At 40.1% G+C, this 14463-nt stretch overlaps 1 protein-coding gene across 1 annotated transcript in view; it reads left to right on the top strand.

Annotated features, from left to right (window-relative positions):
- The first annotated feature begins 440 nt into the window (after positions 1–440).
- The window catches only part of pard3bb (par-3 family cell polarity regulator beta b), a 134395-nt gene continuing 120372 nt past the window's right edge, over positions 441–14463 (top strand). The window contains exons 1-2 of the mRNA XM_068746235.1: positions 441–557; positions 7877–7978. Coding sequence (XP_068602336.1) covers positions 441–557; positions 7877–7978 — 219 coding nt within the window. The remainder of the gene's footprint in view (positions 558–7876; positions 7979–14463) is intronic.

Raw genomic sequence — 14463 nt, 5'->3', positions numbered from 1 at the left:
TAGCCTGGTGGAGCTAGCTGAGAGAAAGTTAGCTTCTATCAAATAGAGTTAGTTAACGCCGGAATACTTGTGTCGCTAACACGCATGACAATCATGAAACAACTGCAGATTTATTTTTTTAACGCGACTGGAAACTGAAGTTTGTGTTCAGAGACTGACTTGTATACCGGATGCAAAGTGATGATAATGGCTAAGTAATAACGGAGCAGGGTGTCATCTTTGTTCCCTCAGACAGTTTTACTGAGGAGCTTTTTTTTTGGGACTCTGGGTCTCTGACAAACTGTATGACTTTTGCATCTTAAATTTTTTTTTTTTTATCTGCTTGATACTGTCCCTGGTTCTTCCAACACGTGTTTCTAAGCCTTCTTTCGTCCTCGTCACAGTTTTTTTTTTATCCAGAAGGCCTGCGTCTTGGATGAAGAGAGGCGAGGAGAGCTAGCATGAAGGTGACTGTGACATTTGGGCAGACGGGTGTGGTGGTGCCCTGCAAGGAAGGATGGACCGTGAGAGATCTCATCCAGCAAGCCACGCAGAGATACAGAAAACTCCTGGAACAGGTAGGCCTGACATGCACTTATGTTTAGAATGAACACCTGGAAGGAGACTCATGCACTTTTTGCATGTTTGCTTCAAATCCAGGCAGAGCTAATTGTTGAATACTGTATTGTTGGTACTAAAACAATTTATGCAAAATGGTATCCTGGGTAGTGTTTTTGATTTTTGATTATTATTGATATGACACATGCAATAAACTAGACATACTGATATTGACATGCCTGTTCTATTTTTATTAGATGTTTCATGTCTAAAAGTACTGTTATTTAAATTTAACACTGTGGAAGCTGCATGTCAACATGTGCTCATCTTTTAAGACCCGTACCAAGCACATAATAGAAGTAATTGGAGTTGGAGAAGATGGATAAATGCTCCATTCTCATTAATAACGTTGAAAGTATCCTCCAGAACATGAAGAAAGGCATGAACAAATGCAATTTTGACTCTTTTTTTTTGGGGGGGGGGGGGGGGGGGGTCTCTTTGACCTTTTAAGCAATCAGTTAGCTACATTATTCATGTGTCTGAAGTAGTTTTCTAATAATGTGGAAATATTTTTTACGGAAAGACAGAAAGGAGGAGGCGAGATAACTTTTTATGAAACGGCACTTTCATAACATTTGAGGTTTTCCCAGAAGTCATAAAAGAATAATCGAAAGCGCTGTCATTTCTACTCTATGAAAGGGGCCGCGTGATCTTCGCATCCCAAAGTCTTGGGAAATTAGACAAAGCCGTGGAGGTCCAGTTCTCCATAATTGCTGTATAAAAAATTAAAAGCATATCTGATATGGATGTGACGGTGCAGACAGGAGCAGGCACGAGTAGTTCCCACTTAAATTGTAAGCGTAAAATGCAAATGAGTCTCTCTGGTGAATTCTTTTCTGACTGCTGCTGATTCCCAGCGCTGCTCGGAACAGGAACCCAGTGACCCCATCAGACGAGCAGATCTTCTCGGTGACTCGCATCATATTGGGTCTGTTATTCAGAGAGCACGCTGGCCTTGTTGCGAGATGTCCTCAGCAGTGATGGATGGATGGAGAGAGAGAGAGAGATGTCGAAGCTGTGAATGAGTTTCTGTTGATGTGAGAGACAACAATCAGTATTTTGGAGACTGGTTTTTTTCCCACACTCCTCTGTTTCTTTCTTTTTGAGTTTTTTTTTTTCATTCTTTCATTTTATCACCATCTACCTGTGCATCAGCCCTCCCTTCCTTCATCTATATTACTCCTTCCCCTCCCATATAGCCTCTGGCTTCCCTTTTCGTCTGAACTCATTTTTCCTCTTTGAACACTTCCTCCCTGCACTCCTGTTCTTCTTTCATGAGATAAATCTCAGTTCCACCTACTGTAGACATCAATAGCCTTCATTTTGAATTCACTTCAGTCTCTTAACTAACAGAGTCTGCTTGGAGGGAGGCAGGAGCTATGATCACAGCTTTTGGTTAAAGTATCATGCATTTTAAATATTCAAAGTTAAAGTTAAGTTTCTCTTTTATCTGGAAATGTAAACTGTAGTTCTATTCCAACTGTTTTACATGTATAAAGTGTATAATCTTAAATCTTCTCAGTGGAATTTCCCACAGAATGAGACATCAGGATGACACAGGTTTAACATTAAGAATGACTAATCAATTTGAAGGTTTTGTAACTGATAACTGCTGTTAATAGTTTTACAGCTTCACGTAGCATGCAAGTGTAGCTTGCTATGCTACTTGTATTTTCCCACTACTGTGGCTTGTTCTGCTACAATCTCTCAGGGCTTATCTTTTCTCCTCAACTGTTTGACATTCTTGATTTCCTTTCATTCTTGTTTTGATGAAATCTCAAATGTTGGGAGATGGTCTGTAAATCTCCTTGTGCACGCGTGGCAGTGTTAGAACTTAGAACCTCTCGCACCGGTTCTGTCCTGTATTGCATTTGAAACAGGTGTTTAGTGTGACTTATTATTTTTATATATTTTCTTTTTTTTAGTGCTGCCCTTTGACCTCTGTGGACTACCTCAAGATGAACTTCTCTGCCTCTGATTCCTCCTCCCTGGGATGGATAATATTTATAACGTGTTGCTTTGGAGTTTTCCTTCCTCACTTTCCAGCAGTCAGTCATTTTCCTGCAAAACTAATCTGTTCTAGCTATGTAATTATGGCTGTTAATGTGTCTCTGGATTAGCAGGCAGGTGTGTGTGTGTTGTAGAGCAGACCATCCCCTAATCCCAGCTCATAGTGTTAGGCATATCGTTTTTTAAACTGTAACAGAAGCAGCACACTTTCAACACAGTGTGTTTTTCTCCCTTCTTTGCAAACGTCTATATTTTTCTTAGAAGGTATACGTTAAGCATTTTTTTAATCTCGTCTTTTGGATGTGGATCCATTTTAGTTAACTATCAGCTGCTTTGTTGGGCGTTCCCACAGCAGTGTGCGAGATGACTTCACATTTACAGTATGAATAAAGCTACAATTTAGTGAGTGCACGATCCATGATTTATCCTTTACTATTGATGTTCCCGTCCCAGTCCTGAAAACCACTTCCCAGACTCGACATCATCAGTGGAGGTAACTGTTCCAGCGCTCCCTCCTCTCTGTCTGTCGTGAGAAACAAGATATCGATCCACAGGGTTTCCCCCGGGAACATTTTGCCTTGGTGGGCCGAGGGAGGAGAGGAAGATGGAGTGACATAGAGCTAGAATGTGGGGAAGAGAGGCAATTTATTCTGGGATTATAGTCACTAAAAAGGCATTAGTGCTACCAGTGTGCATTTAATCTCTAATGGGGATAATTATTATGATGATAATGTGTCAATAGCCTATTAATGTACTAATAATCCATCCATACCTCCACAGCCTACTACTGCCGATACTACTACTACTACTACTATTACTACAGTATCCCATTCATACAAGTTATTGACTTGTTGACAAACTTATTTACCTTTGGCAAAATAAATGCACGATTGTGTGTTTACGGTTGCCCTTTTCTGTGGTGTCGGGTTTAGTGTACTGTATTTAATGAACACATCGACGCTGTGTGTGTGCGCTTAAACACATGCATGTAGGTCTTAAGGTGGACGTACATGAAAGGGTTCCTTCCTGTTTGGGCATCGACTACACGGTATGAACAACCCAGCTGATAAAATCATAAAACATCCCGGCTCCGCGCCAGGGAGCAGGCAAATATTTCTGAGTGGGAGGGAGGAGAAAGGGAGGAGACGCGTCCTGTTGTCTCTGCAGACAAGCTGCAGGAATGTGTTGATCCATCTTCTCTTCTCTTCTCTTCTCTTCTAGCCTTTTTTAATTTTGGAATTTTACTGTTTTAAATGGCATTTTAATTATTAAAAGAACGGCCTATCAAAAGACATGTTAAAACACTCACATTTGCAAATTCTAAGAAGCACTTAAGATGCTAATGAAATCTGATTTTTGAACCATCAAGATACTCTTAACATGGACTCATTGGTAAATTCAGATTTACAATGCTGAAATGTTAAGGGTAAATGGTGAGTCATGGTGGTCTCCTTTTGCCTTTCACAGAAGACAAGGTTTGTTACTGCTCGGTCACAAGACGGGTGAACGTAGTTATTTTACCACTTAGTACCTTTACAAACTAATAATACTGTTGTCACAGATTACTGCAGGCTTCAGTTATAAGTATGAGGAGCAGTTAAAGATGTGGCGCGTCCAAATCCACCTCTTTGCGCTGACCTTCGGTTTTTATGACGGCATGCATACCAAACTGCCGTGTCCTCCGCCAGCCAACGGAAGCTTGCGCTCCAGATATACAGAGTGGATAGATGGGAGGTAAACACACACCTGAAAACATAATAATCTGCACTGTATTCCAACTCTGGTGGGATTTTGCTACTCTATTAATGATTTTTACGTCGTGCCCAATCTTATCTGGAATGTTATCAGGCAAAGATCCACATTACGTGCTAATCCCTTTGATTTTCAGATTAGATCAAGTTGTTTACAGCTCTTATCTTTCGTCCCACAATATCTGTGTCCCTCTAGGTTTTTGACACTTAGAGACACTCATTTTCTGCCGTTCTGAAATATGTGTGGCACATTTGTCATGCACGTCTCCTTAGCACCAGATTAGATCAGTGTTCTCACAGCTCTTATCTTGCAACCTCTACATTTCTTTGCTGTACTTCTATGCAACAAGGGATCAAGTGGGTTGCTTTCCTGAATACAAACAGAAGGTCAATCATATCTACCTAGTAACTTCGTTCCAGAAGATCCAGCAGGATCAAGTAGCTTTTACAAACTGTTTTAGACTGTTCAGTACGTTGGATATACAGTAAAACCTCGGTTCTCGAACATAATTCGTTCCGTAACACTGTTCGAAAACTGATTTGTTTGAACACCGAAACTATATTTCTGATAAGAAATAATGTAAACTTGATCAATCCGTTCATACGCACCAGATAAATTGCTATTTACATTCATATCTGTCGATAATTTCCTTCTTTAATTCGACAGTCTTTCTCCTATGGCAGGTCGACTCAAACTGAACCTACTCGGTTAGACCCCGCCTTCTTTCGCGTGCCTTCGGTTCGCCTCGGCTCCTCTCGTGTGTTCAAATTCCGAAAATCTGTTTGACTGATCTGTTGGATCACAGTATGTGTCCCATTCATGTCTTTATTTCCTAGCAAAGAAATATGTTCAGGAAAAAATATTCATTCAACTGGAGGGACAAAAATGATTGAAATTGGTCAATTATTTGTTACTGAAATAGAAACTATATAGAGAAAGAGACAGAAGATGCGCTGCAGGCAGATGCGTTTCTCTGTAGGATCCTTTCCATGCTGTCACACTTAATTGTGTCCGGATTTTCTGGCGAGACTTGAATTGACTGAATTCAAGTGAGTGACGCAGACCTTATTCTCGCTTTGCGGCGGTACGTTTACTGTTATACTTGACTTTTGCTGCACATTTTTGTCCACTGAAGGTTTTTACGCACTTTAAATCAACACCACCGACAGTTCTGAATAAAAAAACAAATCAGTATCAATTAATCATTTGGCCTACTTTTAAATCGCATCGAAGTGTGGGAGGCATTTGCTATTGCTTATTATCAGTTCTGTCACCTGCTGTGTGACCAGTACGCCTCTACGTCGGCATTGCTGCCGAAACATTCCATAAAATGGCTTAAGAGGAAAGATACACTCCAAACTATATTAAGCAGTACACCGCCCAGTGCTAGATTTCTAACTACATAAGAAACCCTGCCCGAGGCCTTCAGTCCCCTGACAGTTCATGTCAGGGAACATGTTCATGTTGTTTTATGAATTGCTGATATATTGGGGACCATGCTCTCAAGCACAATACGAATAAATATAATAAGTACAATGTCTGGGTGGTTGTGTGAGCCATACTGTGGCTCAGCAGGCACGCTGGAACCCCTGGGAACATGATAAGTGTTGGCTTCATGATACAAAAGAGGCTATTTATTTATTTTGCTTGTGGTTTCACTTAATAGAATATAAACTGGACGGTGTTTGACAATTACAAACTCTGAATGCTTCTTTGTTGTCTTGTTATCTAGTGTTCTCATGTCTTACTATCCATGCATATTGAGCAGTAATGGCACCGGCAAAGAATGACTAAATCCAAGGTTGAACTGAAAGGCAAATACAATGTTTATACAGGGCAGAAAAATTGCACATGGATGCTTGGATATGCAAGTAAATATGTTCTTTTTTGGAAATAACAGTTATTTTAAACTGGCACAAGACTTACCGGTAAATATTTACCTTTTTATAGGCAATCAGGATATGATCTATATCTTCTTATTGAGTGGGTAGAACAACCTAAAACACAGCAGAAGTAGACCTACTATGGCGAGGCCGTGTGCTGCCTCCTGGTGATGTGCTTCTCACAGCGGCAGTGGGCAGTAGCTAAACTCAGAGCTCAGGCTGGCGTGGATTATAGGATGTATTTCACTGGTGCCAACTAACTGTTACCAGTAAGCGCAAGAAAAATGGAAGCTGCAAGAACATAAATGTGTTGGTTAAGCAGAACACAAACTCCCAGAGCAGTGACACCTTTGGCCGAACAGCGCGCTGTAAATTTCTGAATCCATGCCTGGCTTGTTTACAGAGCTGTACTTCATGTTCTGGTGCTTCAATGGAATGCGGCTTATCTTTGCAGCGGAGGAAATTGTTGTTCTTCTGGATATGAAATTGTTCTGGTAAATATGACATGTCTCCTCCTTCACCTGAAAAGCTCCAAGACAAACTGCTGAAAAAATAAATCCATGATATTTTCTACCGCGTTGTTTAGGCCCGCTTTTAGGGATATCTTAACAGCAAACATGTTTCTTTGTCCCAAATGTGGGAGTTTTTTTTTTAAAAAGCAAACACATGACCCTGGAAGAGTGATTTAATGCAGCAGCACCGTGCAACAGTTTGAGTAATACCTGTCCTTTAGGCTGTTTGTGCTGTTTTGTTGGTGTGTCCGTTTGTGCATGCGGATGTGTGTGTGTTGTCTTAATATGGTGTTCAACAAGCTGCTGTATGTAGTCAGCTGTCCGCTGCAGTGCCGATGTCATTAATCACGGTCCCAACACGGTGGAGAACGCCAGTGAACAGAGACACGGCGGGGCCAGCCAGGCTGAAGCTGTAATCTGTACGAGCCATCGAGGGAAAGATGTGGACAGCGTTGGGGGAAAAGAAACAAAAAGGGGGAAGGAAGGGGGGGTCGGACTTTGGGTGGGATAGAATGTAAAAGCAGAGGGAAGGGAGTGGGGACCTTTGGTTATGAGCATTGGTTTCATCTTTACTTTGAGAAGAATATTTAATTGTTTCTCTTTTTTTTTTTCCTCCAATATCCTCGCGATATAAAATCCCAAACCTGCCACGACGCGGAAATGCAATTCCGCTTGCTCGGGGTGGGTCAAACATCACGTCTGGTTATTAAATCTAGCAACTCAGTGGCAAAAATAAAACCTTTTTTTCTTTCTTTTAACGGAGATGATCATGAAAGTGCTTGGAGCATTTTGCCCCCTTTGAACCTCTGTGAACAGTTGCATATGGAGAGGTAAAAAAAAATTGTTTGTGTTGGAGCTTCATATCAGAGTTTGAACTGCAAGGCAGAATATTAAAAGTGAATGCTGAAGTTAGTATGAGGAGGATCCAGAGAACCTGAACCTTAAATTTCCTTTTCCTGAATGAGAACATGTTAGTGTTGATCTTTTTACGGCATTATTTAGATGTCGATCGACGTGAGATTGACGCCTGCAGCTGCCAGTTGACGCATTAATCAGAAACTTTCTTTAGGTCAGTATGTGCCTGTTGTTAATTTACGTGATTGGTTGTTTCCTGTGTTATAGGAAGGTGATTTCCTCGTTCGCACTCACCATGTCGAGTATTGTGATGGGGGGATTCTGGACCCAGATGACACACTCAGTGATCTAGTGGAGGATAAAGACAAGGTAAGGATTTTTTTTTTTCCATGAGAAAAGTGATTAATAATAGTGGTGAGGGTGTTTTGCTTCACTTGATGACACAATTCCTCTTAAAAATAGATGCACACATCCCTTTGTCTTTAGGCTGCTCCCAACCAGTTGCGTTACATTTATCTTCTTAATACTTGAATTGAAACTAATGGTTGTGAGGTTGGAGTTTAATAGCTCTAATTAACGGTGGCTTGACCGATGTAACCAAATATTCAGCCAGAGCCAGAGACGTTTCATGACGCAGAGCTACACCAACATCCACCTTTATCTCCATCTTGTGTCCATGAGTGTGTATCTATGCCTTGTGTTTTCTGTGTTCTGGCTGATACTCTATTGAGTATTGAGCTGCAGTGGCCGATGAGCCACTCCTTCGGATATAATATTGCCTCTCAAGCAAAATTCAAAGGGAAAAGGTTTCAACTTGCCTTCAGCGTTATGCTGCATCATTACCAATTCACTTTTGGAGACTTTATTAATGCTATCCATATATTCCCTGTTTTTTTTTTCCCCCTGAGGAAATTGTCATTTTTCCTTTTTTTCCACACCATCTCATATTTTATGGCTTTCCTAGAATGTGATGAACGACATCGGTCAGGGGCTTTTCAATGATGTCTTCGGACCTTCAGTGAACGTTGAACCTTGTCTCAGTGCCTCTTAACATTAAAACCTGTATCGACATGTTTTAACGAGCCTGTGTCCTATGTTGAACTGAATTTTTCATTTAGAACACACAGCTTCTACTGGCTAGAAAGAAAATGTACAGAATATTTCCCTGTCCTTTGCACATGCTGAATGCCTTTAAGGATGAATAAATACTGCAGGATGTGTTGGAGGAGACTTTCTGAACTAATTAAGAACAAAGTTGCATAAGTTTTCTTGAAGCTGGAAGAACATTTGAAAGTTGAAGTAATTATTTTCCATCTATCCCTCCCTCCCTCTTGTAGACGAGACGATCGCAATCGTCTCGCCTACAGCCGCTTATCGGCCTTGCGGGTCACGGGTCTGCTGGAGCCGATCCCAACAAGCTACGGGTGAAAGGCGGGGTAAACGTTGGAAAATACACCAGCCTGTTATCAGGTTGTACTTGTTAAGTTTTTTTGGTCAAATCTTACTTTTGACATCTCTATTCCCACATTTTTTTCAATATTTAGAACCTATATTGTGCTATCTGTTTGCCTTTGTTTTTCATGTAGTTTGACCGCCATTGACACCAAGGTATTTGATTGTGTTGTTGCTGTGTAAAGGTAGAGTACGATATGCCAGCTAAAGCTATTTGGAACCCCCTACCAGACATGGATCCCTTTATCTTAAACTAGCAATTTTTTTAAATATTTTTTTAGAGTATCATTTAGGAGTAAATGTTGATTGCACGGCTTAATGGCGATATAATAATGGCACCATCTGCATTTAGACTGGTGGCCTGTAAACCTCACTTTCTCTGTGTTATTTTTTCTGCCACTGGGCATGAAATCTTGCAAGAAAATGAAGGTTTGCTAGGGATCCCATCAGGCTAGAAGCCAGGCACCACTTTTATCTGCTTTCATGTCTCCATCATAGTCTAAGGAATTTTTTTTTTTTTGCTGGTAGTTGCTCCTTAGGGGCAAAAAAGGGATTTGTTCCCTTTTCTGCTAGTTGCACCAACAATCATACCACTTCAAAAACAGCAACACACATAACCAAACCCACAATCAGCTCCGTGTTACAACTAATGGAAATAGCAAGGATCCTGGTTATTTTTATTTCATAGACATAGACTACCGTAATAGAAAAGGCATTTAAATGTTAATTGTAAGAAAAGCATGTAATAAACACGTGGAGAGTAAAGTTTTACATGGAACAGAGTTAACCTAATTACGATTAAAAAAAAAAAAAAGGTAATTGTATTCTATTCTAATTGGAATTGCCGATCGTATCAATATACAAATTTAAAGAATACATTTTTAAACGCAATCCCATATCTTTATAATCGAGTGTTCTTTGAGTTACACAAAAAAGTCAACAATTGACCAGCACAAATCCCATTTATGTTTTAACAGCCAATCAATTGTCTTGATCTACAGGTGACATGCGGACAGCCAGTTATTTCACAGATGCATTATTTATTAGTGACTATATAGGTAGAGGGACTATATCTGTGGACGATGCGAAGGACGGGGTGAAGTGGAGAAGGTTGATTTGCTGTGGCGACCCCGGACGGGACAAGCCGAAAGTACAGTCGATCTTTTGGATTAACGTTTGACATGTGACCCCGCGGAACATAGTGCAGTGTGTCAGTGGAGTTCTGGTCAGGTAGCATTTTTATATTCTCATTATGAACACACAATGTCTATTATTTTCATAGCAATGGCAACATGACTAATTGGATTATGGAGGTGCAATTACAACACCCAACTAATTTGTCCTGACATTCATAGCAATAAGTTTTTAATAATGATAATACTTTTTTTGTACCTATATTTGCTTTTATAAATGTAAGCAGCCTTTTAACAATGTTGTCTACATCTTTGTGGTATGCATCTTCTACCAGTAACCATTTTAAGATGATCTCAGTCTATGTAGCTTCTGCACAAATAGAGTAGAACAAGTTAAATGTGCTTAAACACAATGGTGGAGCCAGTTATAAGTAGTTGGATGCGTCTCATTGTCAGGAAAAGAAAAAAATAACTTGTTCGTTGTTGGCGATGGGAGTCGGGGGGTCTTGGCGGTGACTTAAACTCTCTCTGCTCACATAAATTCAAAAAGGGTAGCGACGCTTTGAAGGGAAGCCGCACAGAACTGAAATATGTTTGCAGTGCAGAAACCAAATATAAAAGCACAGCCAAACTACAAAATACACATTTCAATAGCGGAATCAAATAAAGTGTCTCGCAGTAATTCCCCAACACACATGGGGAAACACGCACTCTCACAGATAAACCACACTGAATGATACCAGGCAGCACACACTTCTGAGCAGCAGAGATTGCATGTGAAATGAAAGTGTGAAATATTCATTGGATTCTGAAGCCATGCTCTCATAGTATTACTGAGCTGGGATTAATAAATGGCTCATGATCCCAGATGAGTGTATTACTGTCTGCAGACTGAGACTGCCAGGCCTGAGGTTTATAAAGAAAACAGAAGATTTTTTTGAGGTACGCTGAAGACAGAGGTCAGAAATAAAGTTTCATGAAACCACGACTGAAATAGACCCAAGTGATACATTTGAAAGAGAAAGAGAGAGGGTGAGAGCGACGGGGCTCCAAGTTATTAAGATACGTTGAGATATTTCTGCAGCAACCCCGATGGGGTGTGCTTTTCCGTTGAGGACATCTGTATCCGTTTATCAGGAGAGACAGAAAGCAAACTGCAGCATAGAAAGTAATGTAATGATACGTTTGCATGAATAGCTTTAACACTAATATACTGCAAGTCCCAAGCAGCTGTACATTTTTATCCCAAAACGAAAGCACAGCTGCACAGCATAGTAACAGTGCAATGTACAAGTTTTATGGGAGATTTGGGCACATAAATGGAATGTGGAATACACGCAACTTAGCCTTTGGTTAGAGAGCAGTTTGGTTTCAGTTTCGTTCACAGGTTTATTCCAAAGAAGAACTAAAAGTAAGCAGACGGTGCACTGTGCTTATCCAGGTGTATTTTCTCTGGAGATACATGCGGAATTCCTAATGTGTTTCTCCTGTGCTTTAAGTATTTCAGAAACAGTCTTACCGAGACCAGCGTCTGTTTAGAAGGTTAGCTGGTGATGGAGATCCATCATCATCAAGTGCACCCAAACAAATATCGTTATGCATCTCTCAGAATCCCTTCTATGAGTTTTTTGTGCATAATGAGAGCATTGGCGCCTTCGTACATTAAATATACAGTTGAAAATAAGCGCAGGGTCCTAACCAAATGTGGGTATTTTGTATTTTGGGGTATTTCTTCAGCCACAGTGACCAGGATGAAAGTAGCATTACAGAGCTTTTTGTGATTTGTCTCTAATAACTCAGATTATTCAAGTGTGGGCTTGTTTCATTCTAAGAATTTAACCGGGCCAGATTTGGGAGGTCATGAATACGGTCTCCACCCACTACTACGTCAAACTGCTGTCAATACGTACAACTGACGGAAGGACTTTTTGCTTTACTTCGACAGCTCAAACCTTGCATAGAAATGATGGATCTACTCTTTAAACCTTAATGATTTCAGAATTAAAGGTCACTACAAATACCAGATTCATGAACAAATTATTAAAATCTCTGATGATAAACAAGTTAATCAGAGCAGATCCCTCCCCTCCCTTCTGTGCTGTCTGATTCCACAGTTCTCTATCAATTATCATGAAAGCTGTGTAGATCGGTGGAGGAAAAACGCCGGCGCCGCTGCTCCTAACAGATGCAGCGCCGTAAAACATAATCCTTTCTGTCTCTTTGCAGAAACAAAGCCTTCGTAACTCTCGGCGGTCGTGTGCATCAATGCAATATATTCTCCTTGTGATAGTTCTTAAATGCGAATTCATCAGTTATGGGATTGCCAAAGATGTTCATTTAGCAAGAGTGAGGAATGATAATGTCAGGCAAGTTATTTAGACAAGCCCACACACACAGCAAAAGTAAATTGGCCGAGCTAATGTATGTATGCATCATTTACAGATTGATTGCTGTCATCAATGCTTCTGTGAACTCATTAAAAGCATTTGCAAGGGAGTTTGGAATATAATCAATTAAGAATTCAATGTAACAGATTGTTTCACTCAGCAAAGCAATTTTCTTTTTTTATTTCGTTATATTTAGGCTTCAGTGACCAAAGCGGCTGTCGATGAGACGATCCTCTCATCTACAAGAAAATGGATTGATGGATAGTTGTTTTTGATTTGAAAAGTATGTAAGCTTGTTCAATTCACTGTTTTGTTTTTGTTTGGAACCCCAAGTACCGAATCAACAAATTTGTGGACATTTTAACAAATACAGGTTCTTTTATTTTAACAGTGAGTTGGCCATAAATATAAAAACTGATGATGATGAGAATGTACACATGTGTGAAAATTATTTAAGGATGTTAAATGGTCTGAAGATGTTGCAAGGAATACCCCCCCCCCCCCTCTAAATTTAGTAATTTGCTAATTACCAAATAAATATTAGCTATTTTTACCGGTATACTGTACATGTACCATCTATCCATCCATCCCGCTCGTCGTAACATCGATTCCTTGTTGCTAAACACATACCTTTATATTTCCGAAAGCCTATTGTAACTTGGTCTTCATTAAAGTACATCATTAGAGTACATCATTGAGGACCATCTACAGCTGCCAATGTTGGCTGTCTAACAGATTGTATTGTATAATCACACCAACGGAGACATACATTCTGATTTTTTTATTTTTTTGGTGTAGTCTTATATTCCATTGTTAGTGGGATCTGATGTGAAATTGTGACCCACATGCTGCTGGATTTAATTTATTTGAAATCTGTATTTGAACCTTTTTAGTCTGACAAATGTTCTAAGCCTGCTCTCTAGCTTTCAAGCCTTTGCAGTTTTTCTTTCTCTCGCCGACTGTTCTTCCTCAGCTCTTTATCCGACTATTTTTCTTCTCTTCTCTTCTCCCTTCCTTTCTGCTTTCCCATTCTCAGAAGCTTTCATCCCTCTCTACTCTGTCTGTTAGCTGAGCAAAACACAAGCCAGTCAGAGTGAGGCAATTACGACCCTTTTGGAAGGGTTATTGTGCGTAATGTTCCATAATCCCCCTCTGCAGTTTCCATCATAAATGACATGTACATTAAGTCAGAGCTGTCTATATATGGAGGGATAGGCCTCTGAACTTTGTACCAAGAACTCCGGCTTCAGACTTTTTTTAGACTGTTTACTAGTAAAGATGATGTTGAAATGTTAATATTTCTCATTATCTCATATTTCTAGCTACTTATTCTGGTGCAAGATAAGGACGACTTTAGACCCTGGACAGACAAACTGCATTTGAGTTGACACTTTGATGCAGCGTGCTGTCAAAGTTGAGACTTTGTGCATTAAGGCTGTTGATGGTAAATGAACTCCACTTATATAGCGCTCTTCCACATTTTGCAGTGCCCAAAGCGCTTTACGAATTTGGCCTCACATTCACCCAATCACACACTCATTCACACGCCAAACCCACTGGGAGCAATTTGGGGTTCAGTGTCTTGCCCAAGGACACTTCGACATGTGGACAGTCAGAGCTGGGATTCAAACCACGGACTTAACGATCACTGGACAACCCACTGAGATACAGCCGTCCCATGATGACAATTCTGTTTGTGTCTGTGTGTATTCCTTTTAAGAAAACATGGTTTATTAGAAACCTCTAACAAATCTCAGTGGTTATCTTGAAGCAGCGTGTTTATAATAATAATTGTATGAACATTTTTATGTTTTTTAATGAGTGAGAACTTTTTCTTTTTTGCTTTGCCAATATCCTTAAAGTTTGTTGCCGTTGTTTATTG

The sequence above is a fragment of the Brachionichthys hirsutus genome, chromosome 12 (assembly GCF_040956055.1).
Source record: "Brachionichthys hirsutus isolate HB-005 chromosome 12, CSIRO-AGI_Bhir_v1, whole genome shotgun sequence".
Lineage (NCBI taxonomy): Eukaryota > Metazoa > Chordata > Actinopteri > Lophiiformes > Brachionichthyidae > Brachionichthys > Brachionichthys hirsutus.
Note: the sequence above shows the minus strand (reverse complement) of the source record. Positions and strands in the feature narration are given on the sequence as shown.